Source organism: Meriones unguiculatus, chromosome 2 (assembly GCF_030254825.1).
Source record: "Meriones unguiculatus strain TT.TT164.6M chromosome 2, Bangor_MerUng_6.1, whole genome shotgun sequence".
Classification (NCBI taxonomy): Eukaryota; Metazoa; Chordata; class Mammalia; order Rodentia; family Muridae; genus Meriones; species Meriones unguiculatus.
In genome coordinates, this window is record NC_083350.1 from 172010024 (window position 1) to 172029523 (window position 19500).

General features: G+C 37.0%; 1 protein-coding gene across 4 annotated transcripts in view; it reads left to right on the forward strand.

The window, feature by feature from the left end:
- The window catches only part of Rsrc1 (arginine and serine rich coiled-coil 1), a 325236-nt gene that overhangs the window by 152103 nt on the left and 153633 nt on the right, over nucleotides 1-19500 (forward strand). For all 4 annotated transcript variants that reach the window (XM_060378403.1, XM_060378402.1, XM_060378405.1 and 1 more), the window contains one exon: nucleotides 7437-7473. In XM_060378403.1, coding sequence (XP_060234386.1) covers nucleotides 7437-7473 — 37 coding nt within the window. The remainder of the gene's footprint in view (nucleotides 1-7436; nucleotides 7474-19500) is intronic.

The following is a 19500-nucleotide window of genomic DNA, read 5'->3' on the forward strand; positions in this document are numbered from 1 at the left end:
CAAGTTACTTGGTCTACCCATATAATCCAGCCTTGCTAGAGCCTGAAAGTTTCTCTCTGAAACCTTTTCTGGGCAATCTAATGCCTATGACAGTTTCTTCTTTTTTAAATGTTTCTTAAACTAGGTCAGGGATGTAGACTGAGAGAGGTAATGTGATGGCGAACAGGGTGCCGTCTCACCCGCTAACTCCAGATGACTGGCTGTGATTCCTTTGGACAAAGTGTTGAGAAAGATATTGAATTATATGTAGCCTCAGAGGTGAAGAGGGCTGATTTCGATGAGGAATGTTTGTCTTCTATGTAGAAAATAGATCACATAGCTTATGTAACATAGATTTTCTACCCTGGATTGGACATTAAGGTTTTCCTATTACCTTTGGGTTGACAGTGCAGTTTTACGTATCTAAGATACAGATACCATGTATCAGTACTCCTGATCGTTTTATGTTGTCATTATTACAATTCTTTAGACCATGTTTGTACTCAGTGAGCAACCCTTCTGTGCTGCCTTTCTCCTCAGCATTCCAGGGTGCTTTCTGTTCCAAGTCTTTTGTGTTTGAAGAATGTTTTAAAATTAATTCTTTTAGAACAAATCTGCTAAGAACAAATTTTCTTTGTTGTTCATTGAGCATGTGGTATGTAGTATGACTTAAGAAATATGGGGTCTCTTCTTTTTCCCAATGGACGTTTGTGAACTCCAGAACCTGTTTACCTGGCTGACTGTAAGTTGCTTAATTATCTATGCCATCTTTTTAAAAAATATTTATTACAATTTATTCATTTTACATTCCAGCTATAGTCCCCTCCTTCGTTCCCTCCCAATCCTGCCCTTCCTTCCTCTTCTCCTCCCATGCCCCTCCCCTGTTCCACTGATAGGGGAGGTCTTCCTTTCCTTCCATCTGACCCTAGCCTATCAGGGCTCATCAGGACTGCCTTCATTGTCTTCCTCTGTGGCCTGGCAAGGCTGCTGCTCCCCCCCGCCCCCTCCTCAGGAGGAGGTGATCAAAGAGCCAGCCACTGAGTTCATATCAGAGACAGTCCCTGTTCCCTTTACTTGGGAACCCACTTGGAGACTAAGTGGATATTAAACGTATAACATCTATGCCATCTTAAATGCTCAGTTTCCCATTGAAGTAAGCTCATTGGGTATCATACATCATGGGTGAAAAGCAAGCCACTGATAATTGTTTTTTGATTATTTTTCATCATACTTTATCTTTGCTGTCTTCCAGAGAGATTATATTATAAAAGTGTACTTTTCTTCAGGGTCTACATATCATTCTTACTGGATTTTAGCCAGCATACCAAAGTTTCTCTTTATTTCATGTTTAAACTAGGAATGCCTTTCCCTTGTTGACATTAAGCAAACATAGAGTTCAAGATGATTAAAAGAGCTAAAAGATATATCAAGCTATTTCTCATTCTGAAAGTGGTATTCCTATGGTTCGTTTGTCAGTTGTCACTAGTATTTCGACGATGACTTGTACATTATTATATGCTGATTATCTCTTTAGTCAGTGATTTGTGTTTAAGATGTGAAAATGAGTAGAGATAGAACCTAAGAAAGATAATATATTTCTTAAATTATAGATCTGAAAATTGAACTCAGGTTTTCTTTAGATTTTTGTATTTTCAATTTTTCATTAATGAGATTAGTTACATAATAGAATCTGATATATATATATATAAACTATTGTTTTGAATAGAAAATTTAGATTTTTATTCGTATTTTTATAAGCTTTTATGAACTTTGACTACTATCATGTATAAGGAAGCAAAACAAACAAACAAAAACCAAAACTCATGTAGATTTGGCTTATTAAAGAGAAAACACAAAATTGGCTCTGATCCTTGCTTTTCCATCTATAGAAAGGTCTTCACTGAGCCTTTGAAATTAATATTGTAATTAGTTCATGACAAAACCTAGTATAAAATTTTTTACTGGATATCATTTATTTTCACAATTATCAAATGAATACATCCTGTGTGGAATAATATGTTACTGATTATAAAGATAATTTAATGTTTTATTTATTAAGAACTTGTCAGTGAAATGATATGTTAATATTGCTCTTAGTTACATACAGTGTGTTTCATTAGTATTTTAATAATGAAACACTGGATTTTAGGTTGTTTTCTTAAATTTTATTTATACTTAATTTTTTCAGTTTCTACATATCAGACTTTACTTCTTGAGGCCTTTTCATAAATTTAGTACAAAATACTGAGATTCAAAGAAAAAAGAAATACAAAAGGAAAAGAATTTTAAAGTATAGAATCATCAATTGTTTTTAAATCTCATTCTTGTAGACCATTACAAAGCTTAGTGGCCCTTTCTTTTGTTGTTCTTATCCACTGTTGGCAGAGAAAGGAGAGAATATGGGTCCCTTCCTTGTAAGACTAGATTAAAACAACAACAAACAGCAGAAAGCCTCAGGCTTTTGTTTAGGTATTTCTTGAGAGGAAACAGGCTTTATGTAGAGTTTCTGGGCTTTCAGCATGTTTCTCTTAGTAAAATAATGAAATTTCTTTGCAACGAAAGTAAAATAACACATTACTTTTATTATTTTTTTCCTGTTTGCCACGCCTCTTCTTCTGTGATTAAGACAATGGTTGCCTGTGCTCTACTCAGGACCTGCTCAGCCTCTCCAGCCTAGTTTCCCCTTGTCTGCCTCATGTGTTAGCTACTGCATTTCCTGCCTTAGAGCCCTGTTCTACCAACATTACTATCTGTGCTGCCTCAACTACAAATTGGATGAACAACTCGTGACACTTTTTCAATATTATTACATTAAACCAAGTGGATTTTGATTGATAACCTAATATTCAACTAATGCAGAACATCAATCATGGCAAGTATATTAATTATTTAATATTGCAGTCTAATTCAGAAATCGATGTGCTGCATGAGGGGAAGGGAAACTCATGGTTCCCAGAAGATTTAAGACAGGGAATGATTAAAAAAAAAAAAAAAAAAAAAAAAACCTGCTGTACTCCTGTGTGTTAGTTCAATACAAATCTTTATTCATTTGCCAATAATCTCTTCCCATTTTCCACTTCAGGACCATTTTATCAGTTTTGAGACCTATAATTGAATTAAGTCTGCTTTCAGCACAGGGCAAAAGGAGTTGCACAAATATTGATGAAGTCATGACAGGGACAACCCAAGAGACAGGCCACTAAGAGGACAGGTTTTTATACAATTTGTGGCAAGATCCCTTTATCAGTGTTTTGGAGTTTGTGTGTTTTTATCTCTCTCTTTTCTTTTTTAAGTCATTAAGATTTTTGTAATGACTTTTAAGTCTTTTGTACTAAATGCACTTGCTACAACATTTTGTATAGCACCTTATAGTTTAGAAAGGACCTTCATAAAATTACATTGTATATTTTTTAAAAGCAATTTATGTATCTTAATTATTTTTATGTTTTGTTGTGAATTTTCTATAATCACTCATTGGTAGAGATGAATAATCAGTAATCTTATGTGGATATTTTGTAATAGAGATTAAATTCAAATTTATTCTGCCTTTAGAAACATGATTATATATATATAATCATGGTGCATTAGATAACATGTGTTGGATTGGGGAGAATTTTATGTTTAAAATTTGGAAGTAACTGGGGGTGGATATAAGTATATTTTGTCAGTGAAGTTTTTATTTCTAATTTGCCTTATCATTTTTTAATACTTTTTTTGAAACCTTTCTGAATTACTTTCTGTTTTTGATTTGTGTTAATAATACATTTCAGAAATTTCTTTTTCTTAATGCTATTGGGGAATTAGCCTCTTCCCTGGCAGGTTAGTCTAGGGTTATTTGAGAGCTGAAGTAGTGGTAAGACTCTACTGTTCTAGTCCAGCTTCAAACATTCTCATCTTTAAAAACATGAATCAAAAACAACTACTCACTCTACATGTGTTCACACATCCATACCTTTTCGTATTACTTTCTCTCCCAGACATACCCCTCACAGGGGGGCAACCTCTTGCTCTTTGTGCGGCTTGGTGTTAGGTTGTATACTGGCTGACTTGACACAAGTTAGAGTTAGTTGAGTAGAGGACCAGGCAAGGCTGTTCAGAGACCTGTGCTGTAGTTGGCAGATGCTTGGACATGTGCTCTGATGCAGACGTTGTGAAGTAGGTGCTGGAATACAACTACTGTTAACCTGTATTATGAAAAACATACAAATTTTTATTAATTTAATATATTATGTCAGTGAGTTTTCTTTATAGTGCTTTAATTGGGAGACTAAGTGAACATTTGTAGTGACTTGTAATGAATTCTGTCATGAGACATGTCTGTGCTGGTACAGAAACATTTTGGAAGAACTCTTTATATTGTGGGTAAGAAAGTTTTCTTCTATGGAAACATAGTTTAGGAGTCACAAAAGTTTGATTTACATTTGTTGTTTGTTAGAAAAATAAGAATTGGGAGGGACTAAGAGCAAGGAACATTTTGGGTGTGAGTGGGGGAATGGAGAATCAAGTAGCTCATTCTGAGTGAAACTAAATTATTAGTCTGTGCATCTGGGCTATGACTGTCACAGTCTATATGATGTATCTTTGGCACGGTATATGTGTTAAGAAAACAAATGTTAGAAAGATTTCACTTTATCATGGAAGCTACATTGACATTGAACAAGGCAGGAGCCACTGAATTACATTGAGAAGCTGATGCAGGTGATTTCTGTGAAAAAAAAAAAAAAAGAGAATGTCCTCAAATAAGGTATTGCCTATGAAACAGAAAAAAAAAAGTACTTTGGTGATAATCATTAAGGATAGTCGATAGCCAACACTCTGGTAGATTATATTTGTTTGCATTTGGTAGTGAGTGAAGGAATGTGCCAACAGTAATGCCTACTTTTCTGTCTGATGTGTCATCTCAAACACATACTTACAAAGGTATACAGTAGCCAGGTATGTAGCACACGCCTTTAATTCCAACACTCATGTGGCAGTGGCAGTGGATCTCTGTGAGTTTGAGGCTAGCCTGGTCTACATAGCAAGTTCCAGAAAAAGTACCTATCTCTCTCTTACTATCTTCCCAAATATTCTTGACTTTAATCCATTAGGCTGTGCTGCTTAAAAATAAACTCAAGGCTTCTAAACTCTGTTCTTAATGACTAATCCAGCATACTAAAAGAAATTTAGTATATCTGCTGCCTGGCACTTACCTTAACCACTCTCTTCTGCTGCTTCTAGCAATTTTAGCAAAACTATACATTCAGTGTAGAAATGTAAGGGTTAATGAAATTTATTCTTTAATCTCCAACATAATCCTAATAAATGGCAAGAAAAACAGACACACACATATACAACCTTTAGCTTTATTTTAGTTTTAATTATGTGTATATATGTGGGGCATGTACATTCTCCCATGTGCCCATGGAGGCCAGCAGATGACATTAGATCCTGCGGAGTTGGAGTTACAGGTAGTTGTCAGCCAGTTGGTATGGGTGCTGGGAATCAAACTCAGAATCTGCAAGAGCAGTGCACATTCTTAATTTCTGAGCCATCTTTCCAACCCAAAAGAAATCTTTAAAAAATTGGCAAGACCTATAATCATCCTGAAACAAAAATATTGCTTGATCAGAGTAGGAAAGTTCAAGTCCCTTTGTCATTAATAAACTAACCCAGATCACAGTATTTACAATTCCACCTAAGGACTGGAAAGGTGGCTCATCAGTTAAGAGTTATTGCTAGGTATTGTAGAGGACCCAGGTGGCTTACAAATGCCTTTAACCCCATTTCCTAGGGATTCTGATAGCCCCTTCTTATCTCCATGGGAACTGCATGCATGTGGTATACATTTAGTCATGAGGGCTCATACACATATACATAAAAAATTTAAAATATAAACCTCTTCCATGTACTTAAGACAGGGTCGGAGGCCTAATCTGAAATGGAACTGAATGCCCTGTGCACTAGCTTTCATGGTACCAGAAGGCACCAGGCAAGATTCCAAAGGAGGGAAACAACCTTCATGGTGCTTTTCAAATGTGATACCTCAGAACCACATTAATGACTAGAATGTCACAGTAAACATAAGGGTACAGATGTGGCACCTTGATGGCAACCAGCAGCTCACTAATTGGACTTAAGACCCACTCAGCAAGACAGAAATCATGCCTAGTACTGGAAATCTAAACAACTACCCAGGCTAGTGAGGTCATGTGGTTTATAGGAAAACCTATAAGTATTTGTCCTTTTAAGTGTTCTCAGCCTCCTCAAAAAAACTTTTTTGTGACAGACAGACACCATTACAGAAAACTACAACTAGTCAACATGCAAAGTTGTAGAACCGAGTTTAAACAGTTACTTCACCAAAAGTGTGTTCACACCTAAAGCCCAGGGAACATTACAGAAGAAAGATATTTTAAGAAACAGAGTATATGGAAGTTTGCTCCGATTCTATGTTTTGTAGTAATGTCAGAAGCTGCGCCCAGAAAAACCTCACCAACGGGACTGTGGGCTGAGCAAAGACAATGACAGACATGACAAAGTGGATGGAGAAAGGACCAGGAGGCTTTAGCCATACATTGTGAACTACTGGCAACTAAGGAATGCTGAAAGTGGGAGAAATGGCCTTCCCCAGGGAAGGGTACCCCACTTGGTTATCTAACACCAAATGGTCAGCCCTGAAAATATACAGACACACCAAGCAGGTTATATTTAGGAATGTAAATGAATACACATATACATATAAGAATGTAAAACAGTTGATGAAAAAAAGGTAATGGATGTGAGAGTGATCAGAAGGGTTGTAAGGGAGGATTGGACAGAGTAAAGGGAAGGATGAAATGATATAATTATTAAAAATGAAAGATAAAAGAAAAATATTTGTTTAAAATCCACATACTTGCCATACTGCATCAAATGACTTTGCGACTTAAATATTTTTGTTCCACCAGCAGTTTTTTTTATAGTCAAAAGTAAGATAATAAGTATGTTGTGTTTGATTTTTGTTGATTTTTCTCCAAATAATGATTATCGATCTTGATTTATAGTAAAGTAAATATTGTTTAAAAATTATTTGTCAGTGTTTCGTTATTTACCTGTGTGCTCAAAAGTATACAGTTTTAGAGTCTAGGTGGTAGATAAACTTTGTAATTGAACATTTTCATAATCTTAAAACAGTAATGTAAATAAGCTTATTACTGTGTGAATAGTAAACTAAGAATGTACTTCATAGCTTTTGTTATTATTGTTCTTAACTGACAAAAAAATTTGTGAAAAAAATTGTTAGTAGAATAAAACTTAAAGGTAATACTACTTTGAAAAAAATGTTCTCTGTTGGTGGAAAATTTCCCCTTAAGAACAGTTATTATGAACATTGATAAATGAAAAATTATAAGGATTTATAAAGCATTTTCAGGTAAACCAAATTATAGCAGACAAGGGTTTAGCAGCTATTTAGAACTTTTATTCTTCTTTTTTAGGGAATCTGGAAACATCAAAGCTGGATTAGAACATCTGGTAAGCTCTGAGTTCCTCTTGAACATTTGCATCGTCTTTGATATCTGCATCCTAAATGAACACTTTTGGATGAGTTTTGAATACCTTGTATTGAGAAAGTCAGCCATTTCCCAAAGGCTCAGCCTATTGTTATTGTGTGAAGGCACTTACCTTTTCATTTATCTTACCATTTCAAGGGAATTAATTTTGTTTAAATTACTTTTTTTGATGTAGAGATGAAATAAAATGAATGACAATCCTTGGATTGATGATTGCTTTAATTAGAAGCAAAATTTGGTGTAGAATTTTTGGCATATCTTGATCTGACAAAAACAAGCACATGTTTTAAGAAAAACACCATCAAATATTGCATCTATAAAGTGGTATGTTTCAGCCATTTAACAGCTTTGAAAGAAGTGCACAGCTTTGTTTTTCCTAATGTCTTTCTTTATGAATAATGCATTGGCTTAAACTATATTCAGCTTTAGTATATAAAATAATTGAGATGCACAATTTGTTTTGAGCAAGCATTTTTAAAGAACAAATGAAACTTAAACTTATTTAGCATTAAACTCTATCGTTTGATTTTTAAAAAATTGGAAAGTCCCCTTTCTAACAATTCCGAGCTGACTAGACAGAGTGTTCACGATAGCATTAAGAAGTTCATTTAAACAGAGCCTTCTAAACTCATCCTCTGGTTTCTGGTCAGATCCAAATGTTGAATAATTAATGGTAGAGATCTTTTGTAAATACAGTCTAAGTACTTTTAAAATTGAGAAGCTTCATTCATATATCATACTCTAGCTTTGTTAACTATTAATGTACTTTTGATCTGCCTCCACAAAGGAAAACAGTGGCAAGAGGCAGCTTCATGTTATAAAATTAATTTTGCTCTTTGACAATTGTGTGTGTGTGTGTGTGTGTGTGTGTGTGTGTGTGTGTGTAATGCATTCTGGTTATCCATCCTCATTGGCAGCTTCATTTTCACTAACAGTAGTTTTAGAGTTTGAAAGTTTTTCTTTTACCAACTAAAAGGACCTGAGAAACCCTAGCTCTTTCAAAATATTACTAAAAAAGAGATTAATTTTTAAAAGCTATGAAACTTAATTAGAAAAGTTTTAGCACTGTCAGAAATAAGTAAATGACACTGTGGTTGTCATGATGGAAATATATTTCTGAGCTTCTATTTATCACTTAATAAGACATAATTAATTTAGGACATAAATATCTGAATAAAATGTCAATTGAAACATGCCCCTGTATCAACTGGTAGTTTATATCAAAAGGATATATGAAATGATAATGTGAAAATGAAATTTTGTAATTCCCTTTTAAATTTTTAATTAAAAATTTTAGGTTCGTGGATGGCTCAGTAGGCAGAGGCATTACCACAAGTCTTATGACCCACGCTAGATCCCAGAAACCCATTTTATGGAAAGAGAGATCAGAGTCCCAATTGTTTCTTTTTGTTAAACATGAGTCAGTGTAACAAATAAATTAATAAATTTTGTTGTATTTAATTTTCCATGTTCCTCAGAAAATGAGTTTGATTTTTAATGTTTAAATGATGTTTTCTGTGACCTGGTGAGGCGGCTCTCCCACGGGGAGGTGATTAAAGAGCCAGACACTGAATTCATGTCACAGATAGTCCCTGTTCCCCTTACTAGGAAACCCACATGGACGCTGACCTGCCATGGGCTACATCTGTGCAAGGGTTCTAGCTTATCTCCATGCATGGTCCTTGGTTGGAGTATCAGTCTCAGAAAGGAGCCCTAGGCCCAGATTTTTTGGTTCTGTTGCTCTCCTTGTGGAGCTCCTGTCCCTTCCATGTCTTTCTATCTCCCCCTTCTTTCATAAGATTCCCTGCACTCTGTCCAGTGTTTGGCTATAACTCTCAGCATCTGCTTTGGTACACTGCTGGGTAGAGTCTTTAAGAGACCCTCTGTAGTAGGCTAAGCAGCCAGTCCTGATAAGACCTGATAGGCTAGGGTCAGATGGAAGGGGAGGAGGACCTCTCCTATCAGTGGACTAGGGAAGGGGCATGGGAGGAGATGAGGGAGGGAGGGTGAGATTAGGAGGGGGTGAGGGAGGAGGCTATAGCTGGGATACAAAGTGAATAAACTGTAATTAATAAAAAAGTAAAAAATTTAAAAAACAATCCTGAATCTATCCGTATAGAAGACCAAAGAGGTGTGAATAAATATTAATACTTTTAAAAAAATAAATAAGTGATATTTTCTTTTCTTTTTTGAATTTAAAAAAAATTTTATTCACTTTACATCCTTGTTGTAGTCCATTCTGTCCTCCTCTTCCAGTCCCACATTCTCTCCTTCTCTCCCTCTCACTCCTCCCTTTTTCCTCAGAAAAGGGGAACACCCTTTCCCACCTACTCCAGCTCATTAAGTTGCATCAGGACTAAGCATGTCCTCTTCTCCTGTGGCCTGGCAAGGCAGTCCCACCAGGGGAGAGTGATCACAAACCTGCAAGTGAGTCTTTGTCCTATGTAGTCCCCACTTCCCTTTTAGCGGACCGACATGAGGACTAAGCTGGCCATCTGCTACCTCTTTGTAGGGGGCTAGGTCCAGTTCATGCATGGTCCTTGATGCTTCAGTCTCTGCAAAGTCCTCCAGGCCCTAGTTAGTTGGTCCCGTTGGTCTTCTTGTGGAGCTCCTGTCACGTCCGTGTCCTTTTCTCTTTCCTCCCACCTTTCCATAAGATACCCTATGCATCGTCCAATGTTTGGCTGTTAGTCTTGGCATCTGTTTTGAGGTGCTGCTGGTAAAGTCTCTCAGAGAACAACTTTGACTGGCTCCTGTCTGCAAGCTTAGTGGAGTATCTTTCATAGTGTCGGGTTGGCACTCTCCGATAGGGTGGGTCTTTGGTTGGGTATTTCCTCATGCTGTGCTCTGTCTGCTCTGTCTTTACCCCTGCACATCTTGTAGGCAGTGTAAATTTGGGGTTGAAGTTTTTTAGGTAGGTTGGCATTTCCATTCTTTTTTAAAATTAATTTTTTATATTAATTACAGTTTATTTACTTTGTATCCCAGCTGTAGCCTTTTCCCTCATTCCCTCCCAATCCCACTGTCCCTTCCTCATCTCCTCCCTGCCCCTCTCTAAGTCCACTGATAGGGGAGGTCTTCTTCCCCTTCCATCTGACCCTAGCTTATCAGGTCTCATTAGGACTGGCTGCATTGTCCTCCTCTGTGGCCTGGCAAGGCTGCTCCTCCCTGGGGGGGAGGGGTGTCAAAGAGCCAGCCACTGAGTTCATGCCCATCTTTCTAATGGGAGGTTAGTCTAGTTAGAAGGTGTTCTCTTCAGTCTCTATGGCCTCTGCTACTAGGAGTAACTGCTTGAACCCCCTTCATTATCCTCCCAGGGCCCTACCCTGACTTGGGTCTCCAGTTCGTCACCGAGATAGCCTCACTGTCATTTTCTCTTTTCTCTACAGGCCTTCTGTCCTCTCACCCTCACTCTTCCTAGGTCTGATCTCCACCCTGTTAAGTCTCTGCACCCCCTCTTCTACCTTGTTCTCGCTTTCAATATCTCCATTTTAGAGTATGTGCTGTGTCAAAAGTGTGGAGGTCAGAAGACAAATTTTCTGGAATTTCTTCTCCCGTCCACCTTATGTGATTTTGGGAATTGAACTCAGGTGTCAGCCTATGTTCAAGTCCTTTTAATCACTGAAGCATCTTGCTAGCCAGATTTTTATGACTTCCTTATCCCTAGGAATTTATAGTTCATATTGTATAAGTGGGTAGAATAGAGTTTGATAGATGTAAAAATGCACATTTTATCTATAAATATATATTTGTCAAAGGTTTTTGCAGAGAAGGTTTCTCTATAACTTTGAGCTCGAGGTCTTTCTGCTTCTGTCACCTCAATACTGGGTTGAGAAGAGTGTATTGCCATTCATGGGAAGCTGTGCGTGTGCACACACACATGAACAGATGCACGGATACATAGACATATGCATTCACATAGGTTTTTAAAAACATGAGCCATACTAATACCTCAGTACCAATCCAAACTACAGAACTCGTCATTGTCATCTCCTGTATTATATTTCTGCTCATGTGCTTAACCATATGCACACAAATAATTTCAGAATTATTGCGTACCTGAATCACAGAACTGCTCAAGAGAATTCATTTTTGCTTAGTTTCCCATTGCATGTGGTTATGTTACTCATTTGAATTCGAGTTGGGCTCATTTGTTTCATTTTCATGGATTCTTAAGTACCAATACGTAGTGACAAAGAATACTAATTTTTATTACATTTTCAAAACTCTTAGTTGTTAAATCCTGAAAATTATAATACATTCAAAATAAAATACCCACATAAGATAAGTTTAGTAAGAAACATACTTAAAAATTGGAAAAGCATTAAGGAAGAAATGTGTTTGATTGGTAATATGTCGGTTTATAATTCTTCAGTCGATTATATATCTTCTCAGGGAGCCGAAATTCTCCCACTATTGTTTCCCATTGTTCAGAAACATTTTGGGGCTGAAGATGCAGTTTATGGAAGATCCCTTGCCTGGCATGTACAAGGCCCTAAGTTCACATCTGTCAGCCCCTCCAATATTCTTTTTATTGGCTTTTTTTAAGAATATTGTGTATTTGATCATTTATTCCATTCTTCCAAATCCTCCCAGATCTCCTCAGCCTTTCTTCTTCCCTCCTTGCCCCCTCTTTGTCTCTCAAGAAATAATCAAAACAATTTTTGAAAGATAGCAAATAGCAAACAGAAAATACAAAACAAAAAGGAAAAAAGCCCATGGAGTTTAGGTCAACCATTCCTGAGGCTGTGGCCTGCCACAAGTGTAGATACACTCAGTGTCATTCAACTGGAGAAAACTGCTTTTCCCTCTTCCAGCAGGCATCAATTTCACATAGATTTTGGTTACAGATGGATTTCTCAGTATGCTTGAAACAACCAGCAATAACTTCAGTTGGAGGAAAAATAACTTGCAGTATTCTTTAGCTAGGAAGCAAGAGAATCTCGGCACATTACTGGAAAGTTATGTGAGAAAATAAGAAAATATCTATTGAAAAGAAATATTTACATAATCTATATCTTTATATAATATCTATCTTTATATAAAAGATGCTTACATGCTATTACTGAAGGCAGATGGACAGATGTCTCCCCTTTGGAGACATTAGTCTTGTTCAAGCCTGATGACCCGAGTTCAATCCCAGGAGCCCTGTAAAGGTGGATGAAGGAGAAAACCATTTCTACAGGACACATAAACACATCTGCAGTGACACATAAACAGACACACCACGCAATAACAAAGTTCTCTTCATAACTAAATAGCATTGACTCCATTTATAATTTAACTCACTTTATAAAAATACCCAGAGCTACCAGTGAAGCACCAAGAAAAAGAAATTTTAAGGGAGGACTCAAGACCTTCCTACAAGGTCATCCTTCTTTGGTTTTTACTGATAAGACCTCCAAATGATAGTCGTATCTCTGACATGTGAGTGAAAATAGCATTTGTACAATTTAAGAGAACATGGCACAAAAGTAATATAAAGAGCCTGTCCCTGGGTTTGTAAGGTGAGGAACAAGACCGTAGAAGACAAAAGCATTTCTGAGCACAGTGTAAGTGGTGAGATTCAAAGCATCAAGTACTTTAGAATTTACCCATAACATGTTCTAGGGTGTGAGGCATGTAGCTTGCTTGGGTAGCAGGCAGGAAGCCCTGTTTCGGGTATCCTCCAAAAACAGAGAAGTAAAACCAATATCACTTGGCATAGCTTTGTTGTTTTAGAAAAGTAAGAGAATTATTTTCATAACCTGATGCTGTCGGTTAACATAGCATAAAAAAAAAAAAAAAGAAAAACGAATCTGGTATGTAATGACTGAAAAAAGTTAAAGGGATAATATAAGAACACCCAGACATGTATATTTCCATTTAACTCCGCATTCACTTAGATAATGCTGTAATTCCTGGGTGTAAATTATGTTTTCAGAATATTTAAAATATGGGCAAAGGGTTCAGGAATAGAATGTGCTTGCTAACAAGAACTCTGTTTAGTGAGTGAAACTTGAGTAATAACATTTATTATAGAACACCAGTCAAGTTTTCAAATATAAAAAAATAGGAATTATAAAGACCATAAAAAGTCTAATTAGACTATTTCTTCTTAGTAAGGCAGCATGTCTTCTTCCCTCTTTCCTTTTCTATTTGTTCTAGAAATAGCCCCCCTAATTATAGTATCAGTCCTCCCTGTCTCCCTTTCTCCCCTCTTTCCTACCACCCTCTTCTCTATCTGAGCATTCCTTTTTTTTATCTTGCACGCCTGCCGCTTGTTTTCATAAATGGTGGGAGAAGTGAGGTCCCGAGTCAGAGAAAATGCTGTATTACTAACCTCACACAGCTAGTCTGTGCATAATAGGTTCTTTGGAACCCCCGGTTTCATGGAGTGATGCCCTGTGCTCACTGAGTTGTGTGACAGCTCAGGAGCTCCAGTTGTAGGAGTCTAAGCACCTGTGGTTTTTTGCCCACAGAGAGACAGTGTGTTTATTCTACTTACGTAACAGAACAGTCTCTGAGATAGGCAGTCTTCTATCTGCATCTTCCAAGACTGTTAAAGAATATTTGCAGACATAACTCAGAGTAAAAGCTGTTGTAAGATACATGGAAGTGCTGGGGAGAATTGTATGTCTCTTAAGAATTGAAGTTAGGTACGGTGTGTGTTTTGGTGTAGCGGTGCTCTTTTTCTCTTTTTGTTCACCTCCTTGGCTGGCCTGCTGACACTCACTCACACACGCTCTGTTTGCTTCTGTTGGACCAGGACTTCCCTCACCTTGTTTTTCCTCCTGCGTGTGTCCTTGCTAGTTTGCTAATTCATATTTTATGTATTGCTGCTCTGTCTTTGATTGTTTTAGAATAGGTTCTAAAATTAAATATAGCATCTTCAGCTTCAGTTTTCTATTAGCACCCTGGTTTCCCCTCATTTTGAAGAAACTCATATTCTGGTACAGTTCTCATGGAAGGCTGCTTCATGCCAGCTATTTTTCTAGAGTTTTATGATTTGAACAAGAATTTTAGCTTTCTGAATTGTCTTGCATTACATTACTTTAACTCTTAAGAATAAGCTTCCATTAATACCCTGTTTTATACATTTTCATGTCTTCTACCACCCTATTTACTTTTATTTAATAATTTTATTTGCCTGTTTATTGTTGCCTTGAGATATTCTCCTTTTTCTTTGTCCTTTAAAGTCCTCTATTTTGCTAAGATGAACCTAAACGTTCTTAAAACTCCTTTGTTTCTTTGTAAGTTCAAATTGAGATTTGTTGTGTGTGGATTTCAGTTTTACTATTTCATGAAATTAACCTTTTGGATTGTACTATTAAATACTAGCTTATTCCATTGTTTTGCTGTTTTCAGGTACTGTATGTGTGTGAGAGACTCAGTGTATCTGTCAGTCTGTCTGACTGCATATGTGTGTGCTTTTCCTTGTCTTTGCAGAGACTCAGTGTGTCTTTCTGTGTGTGACTGTGCATGTGTGTGCTTTTGCTTGTCTTTGCTTTTAGTTACAGCCATTTCTTATTTAGCTAAGTGTATTATTAAAATTTCATTCAAATTATTATTCCTTGTACATAATATAATTTGTTCTTTATTTCTGAATTTGTCTTTCATTTTGGTTTTTATATTTTGAATTTTCATGTGAAAAAATTCTTATTTTAAAGTATTATGCTTTAGGATTACTTTCTGATACAGAATTTTAAGCTATAAATGTTTTGATTTATATTTTCTGTTCACTTCTCATATAGTTTTTGTGGGGGGACGTTATGTATTCATTTTTAATAGACGTTTTGTAGAGTTACTTTCTAAGTCTAGAATGGCCTCTTCTGCAGCACAGTGATGTGCAGGTTTTAATGGGTGAGAGAATAGGAGGTGGGTAGGTGTTGCTTGAGCTATTAGAGTTGCTTATTACTTTTCACTGCCGTGCGTCCTGCTTTTGTAATTTTTCTCTCAGAGGCCTTGTTCCCTCTGCTGCCGCCTCTGCTCCCACTCACTTCCAAGCTTCATGTTTCTGGGAAGCATGTATTCAGCATTTTGAATTTTTAGTGTTATACTTCCCCCGCCACACCCCACCCCGGCCCAGGGATTCATTTTGTGATTCTGGTGATGTTTCACACTCACTAATATTTTAACAGTGAAAAAATGGCCTATACATGTTTTTACCTCAGAAAGAGAAATTACTAATTGATAACATAAAATGCTATAAACCACTTCTTAGAAAACTGTGTAGCTGTGTTTAAATAAAGAAGGCCTTGCACATTTAAGCACATGCTGCCATGTATTCTGTCATAAGTGGCAAGCACAACCTTAACCTTAGAATAGCCCTCGGATCCTAAAACATTACCCTGCAGGTGTCCTGTAGAATCAGCAGAACTGATCAGAAACTATCTCAAACAACCCATTGCCCATACCATGACATACAGAAACTGTGTGAAAGTCTACGTTTAGTGTTTCGGTCTCTTAATGACACCAGGGAGTAATGTTGTCACTGATGAAACAACATGCAGATAAAAGGCCTCTGACACTGACCCAAGTCTTGTCTTTTAGTTTGTCTCTCTGCAGGGTGATTGATTAGTGATGATGTTGCTTCTGTCTTGTTTCTGAATTAATGATCTTCTAAACTCGTAGAGAATTGACTTAATAAGTTCTTGCAATATCAAGTTATATTTCCTTCCAGTTTATATTTTAAAATTCTGTAGCATGTAGTAAGTAGTGCCCTGTTTTGAATTTAAATGTTTACTCTCTACAGAGTTCTAATGTAGTCCAGTAATTACTAATGATGTGAACATGCATTTTTGTTATTTCTATTATGGAAAGGCGCAGGTGATAAAGCTTGCCATTTGATTACAGTACAGTTACTGTTATGTAGGCAAACTGTATGGAATGATACCCACTCCTCTTAGTAGAGGGATTAGAGTCAGAAGCTACTGTTAGTACATGAAACTGTGTGAAAAGTTGTTACTGTTTAAAAGGAAAACACGAATTATTTAGATTTTTGTTTTGTTTTGTTCTGTAAAGGACTGCTCTGCTAGTTCCTGGGGGGGGGAATGACGTCATTTACCCTTATTAGCATGCTATTTCTAAAGGGTCTCTTGTTCTCTTTTCTGAGAAGTCACATAAGTAAATGGAGTTGGATCCCTATCACTTGGAAATCATATTTAAGTGCAGACTCTCATTTTCATACTCTAGACAGGGACATGATATTATGTATTTCAGAAAGTTTGAGGTGAAGCCAGTGTTGCTTTGAGAACCATTTGGGAGAAAAACATATTAAAAAGTTTTGACTTGAAATGCAAGTGAAATTTCTGGAGCAGGTTAAGGATCCGAACTCAGAGCCCACAATGCGTGACTAGGTGTTAATGGAGTCTAACCTAGAGAGAAGGGCTTTCTGAGAGAGGGGCACACAGCCCTCCTACTAGGCAGAATAATGCAGGGGCTGGTTTTCTTTGTTGCTTTTCTCCTCAGGACTGTAGCTGCATACTAGTTATAATAATACCATTTCAACTTAGGTGGGCAGTTTCCACAAGTGATAATAACTTTTCCGTTAGGAGAGTGATAAGGGTTTGCAGCTTTAAGTGATATTTGCTTTCTATAGTTGGATGGCAAAGGAATTCTGGAGCCATACCTGTGGTATATTCATCTCTCCACAGAGGCCTCATTTGTGTTTCTAACATTGGACAACATTTGAAAGTGATGACCTGCTTGTCTTTGTGGTCACACAGTCTGACCATTCTGAGTGTTGAGAAGCAGCTATCATTAATAGCTCCTTTAGTGCATCAGTAGTTTGAAAGACTATGTTGCTGCCAACAATGTAGATAAGCTCATTGCTGTTATATAGTCATCAATAATGCTACCAAGTCCTAACAAAAGCCCTTCCCTCTGTTTTAGGCTATTTTACATAGAACTTATAAATCAAACTGCTGCATTTCAGTTCTTAAAATAACAATCGCCTTTAACACAAACATAATCATAGTGTATACACTTGATACATTTGAGTATTAAGTTAATGTATATAATGAACAAGAGTATTAGAGAGACTGATTTCTTACTGTGTTCTGAAAAGAATTTTTTATAATTGTACAAATGAGTTAGAGCCCATAGTTACTTTAAATACACCAGTGCTGTACATACACTCTATAATGTACTAATACAAGTTTAAATTATTTACTGTCTCTTGCCACTCTTCAGGGTAGTGGTTCTCAACCTATGGGTCACAACCACTTTGGGGGATGAATGACCTTCTCACAGGGGTCACCTAATCCTATCAGAAAACATAGGTATTTACATTATGATTCATAATAGTAGCAAAATTACAGTTATGAAGTAGCAACAAAAATAATTTTATGGTTGGAAGTCACCACAACATGAGGAATTGTATTCAAGGCTCTCAGCCTTGGGAAGGTTAAGAGCCGCTGATTTAATGGCTTCGGCAGATCTACCAATGCTTTAGTCTTCTTACCGAGGGCAGTATTTATTGGATGCTCAGGATAAAAATGCAGATTGACTGCATCTTCTTCTTCTGTGGCCTGAGAAGGCTGCACACCCACAGGGCAGGTGATCAAAGAGCAGGCCACTGAGTTCATGTCAGAGACAGTCCCTGTTCTCATTACTAGGGAACCCACTTGGATACTGAGCTGCCTATGGGCTACATCTGAGCAGGGGTTCTAGGTCCTCTCCATGTATGGTCCTGGGTTGGAGTATCGGTCTCTGCAGTCTCCCTTGGGCCTAGCTTTTTTTGGTTCTGTTGCTCTCCTTGAGCTCCTTTCTCCTCCAGGTCTTTCTATCTCCCCCTTCTTTCTTAAGATTCCCTGCATTCTGCCCAAAGTTTGGGTATGAATCTCAGCATGTGCTTCAGTGGACTAGAAGAGGGGCATAGGGGAAGAAGAAGAAAGGAGGGAGGGATTACAGCTGGGATACACAGCAAATAAATTGTGAATAAAATTTTAAAAATTTAAAAAAAATTAAATGTCATCTTGGTAGAAAAAATGCATATTGAAATACTTTCCTCAGACTATAATTATAAAGTGCAACTGCATGATATTTTCTTCTTCACAGAAGACCTTCTTTTTAACAGAAAAATGTATTTCATGAATACTTGCAAAGTGAAGTAATTTGATATGGATGCAGTGTTAATTTCCTGTTACTGTCATGACTTCTTAGGCTGCTTGTAGGTCTTAAACCTGAGAACCAGCACAAATTCCAGTCAGTTTATACTGTTGTCAGTGCTTAATTTTTCAGATCTATCTGATCAGTTGCAAATTAGTTCCATGTTAGTATAAATGATTAATAACTATTACTCAGTTTTCCAAGTAGCAAAACAAGGTCCATTCTCTGCCCACTCCAATCCTTTCTACATGGCATAGACATGACTGCCTGTTCCATTTTTGAGAGACCACATCTTATGAAGAAATCTGTTAAACTTGTGCTTTAACAAAGCATGAGTTTAAGCAGTTTTCAAACTATTACTGATAGTCTGAGATTTATGTTTGATACCCGTGAATTTTTCTTAGTCCTATGCACACCTGTGCTTCCTAAAGTTTTAAAAAAGTAAACACTCTAAACACACTGTGGTAACTTCTATTTCCTGTCAGCCACAGACTTCAAAGTTAAATGTTCCTGAACCTACTCAGTAACTAAATAACTTTTCAAGCTTTTTTATTATAGTTCAGAACACTGTAGGTTTTGCTTCTTTGCAGGGAACCCCAGGAAGTACTCTAGTATCTAAGGGCTTTCTTAGGGTCTTAACTTTTTTTGTAGCAATACAGAGAAAACATGCCATCAGGTAGCAACGTCCTCCCCTCAAAGTGTTATGAGTAAGAATAGATAATGTCTACAGAACAGTACAGTTAGTCCTACTCATTGCCGTTTGCCACAAAAATAACAGCTTTAACGGTGGCCGCCTGTGCATTTCAGGTTTTTAGGAGGAGCACACCATACAGAAAGAGAATCCAGACAGACATGATGAGACTTGATAGGCTAGGGTCAGATAATAGGAGAGGAGGAC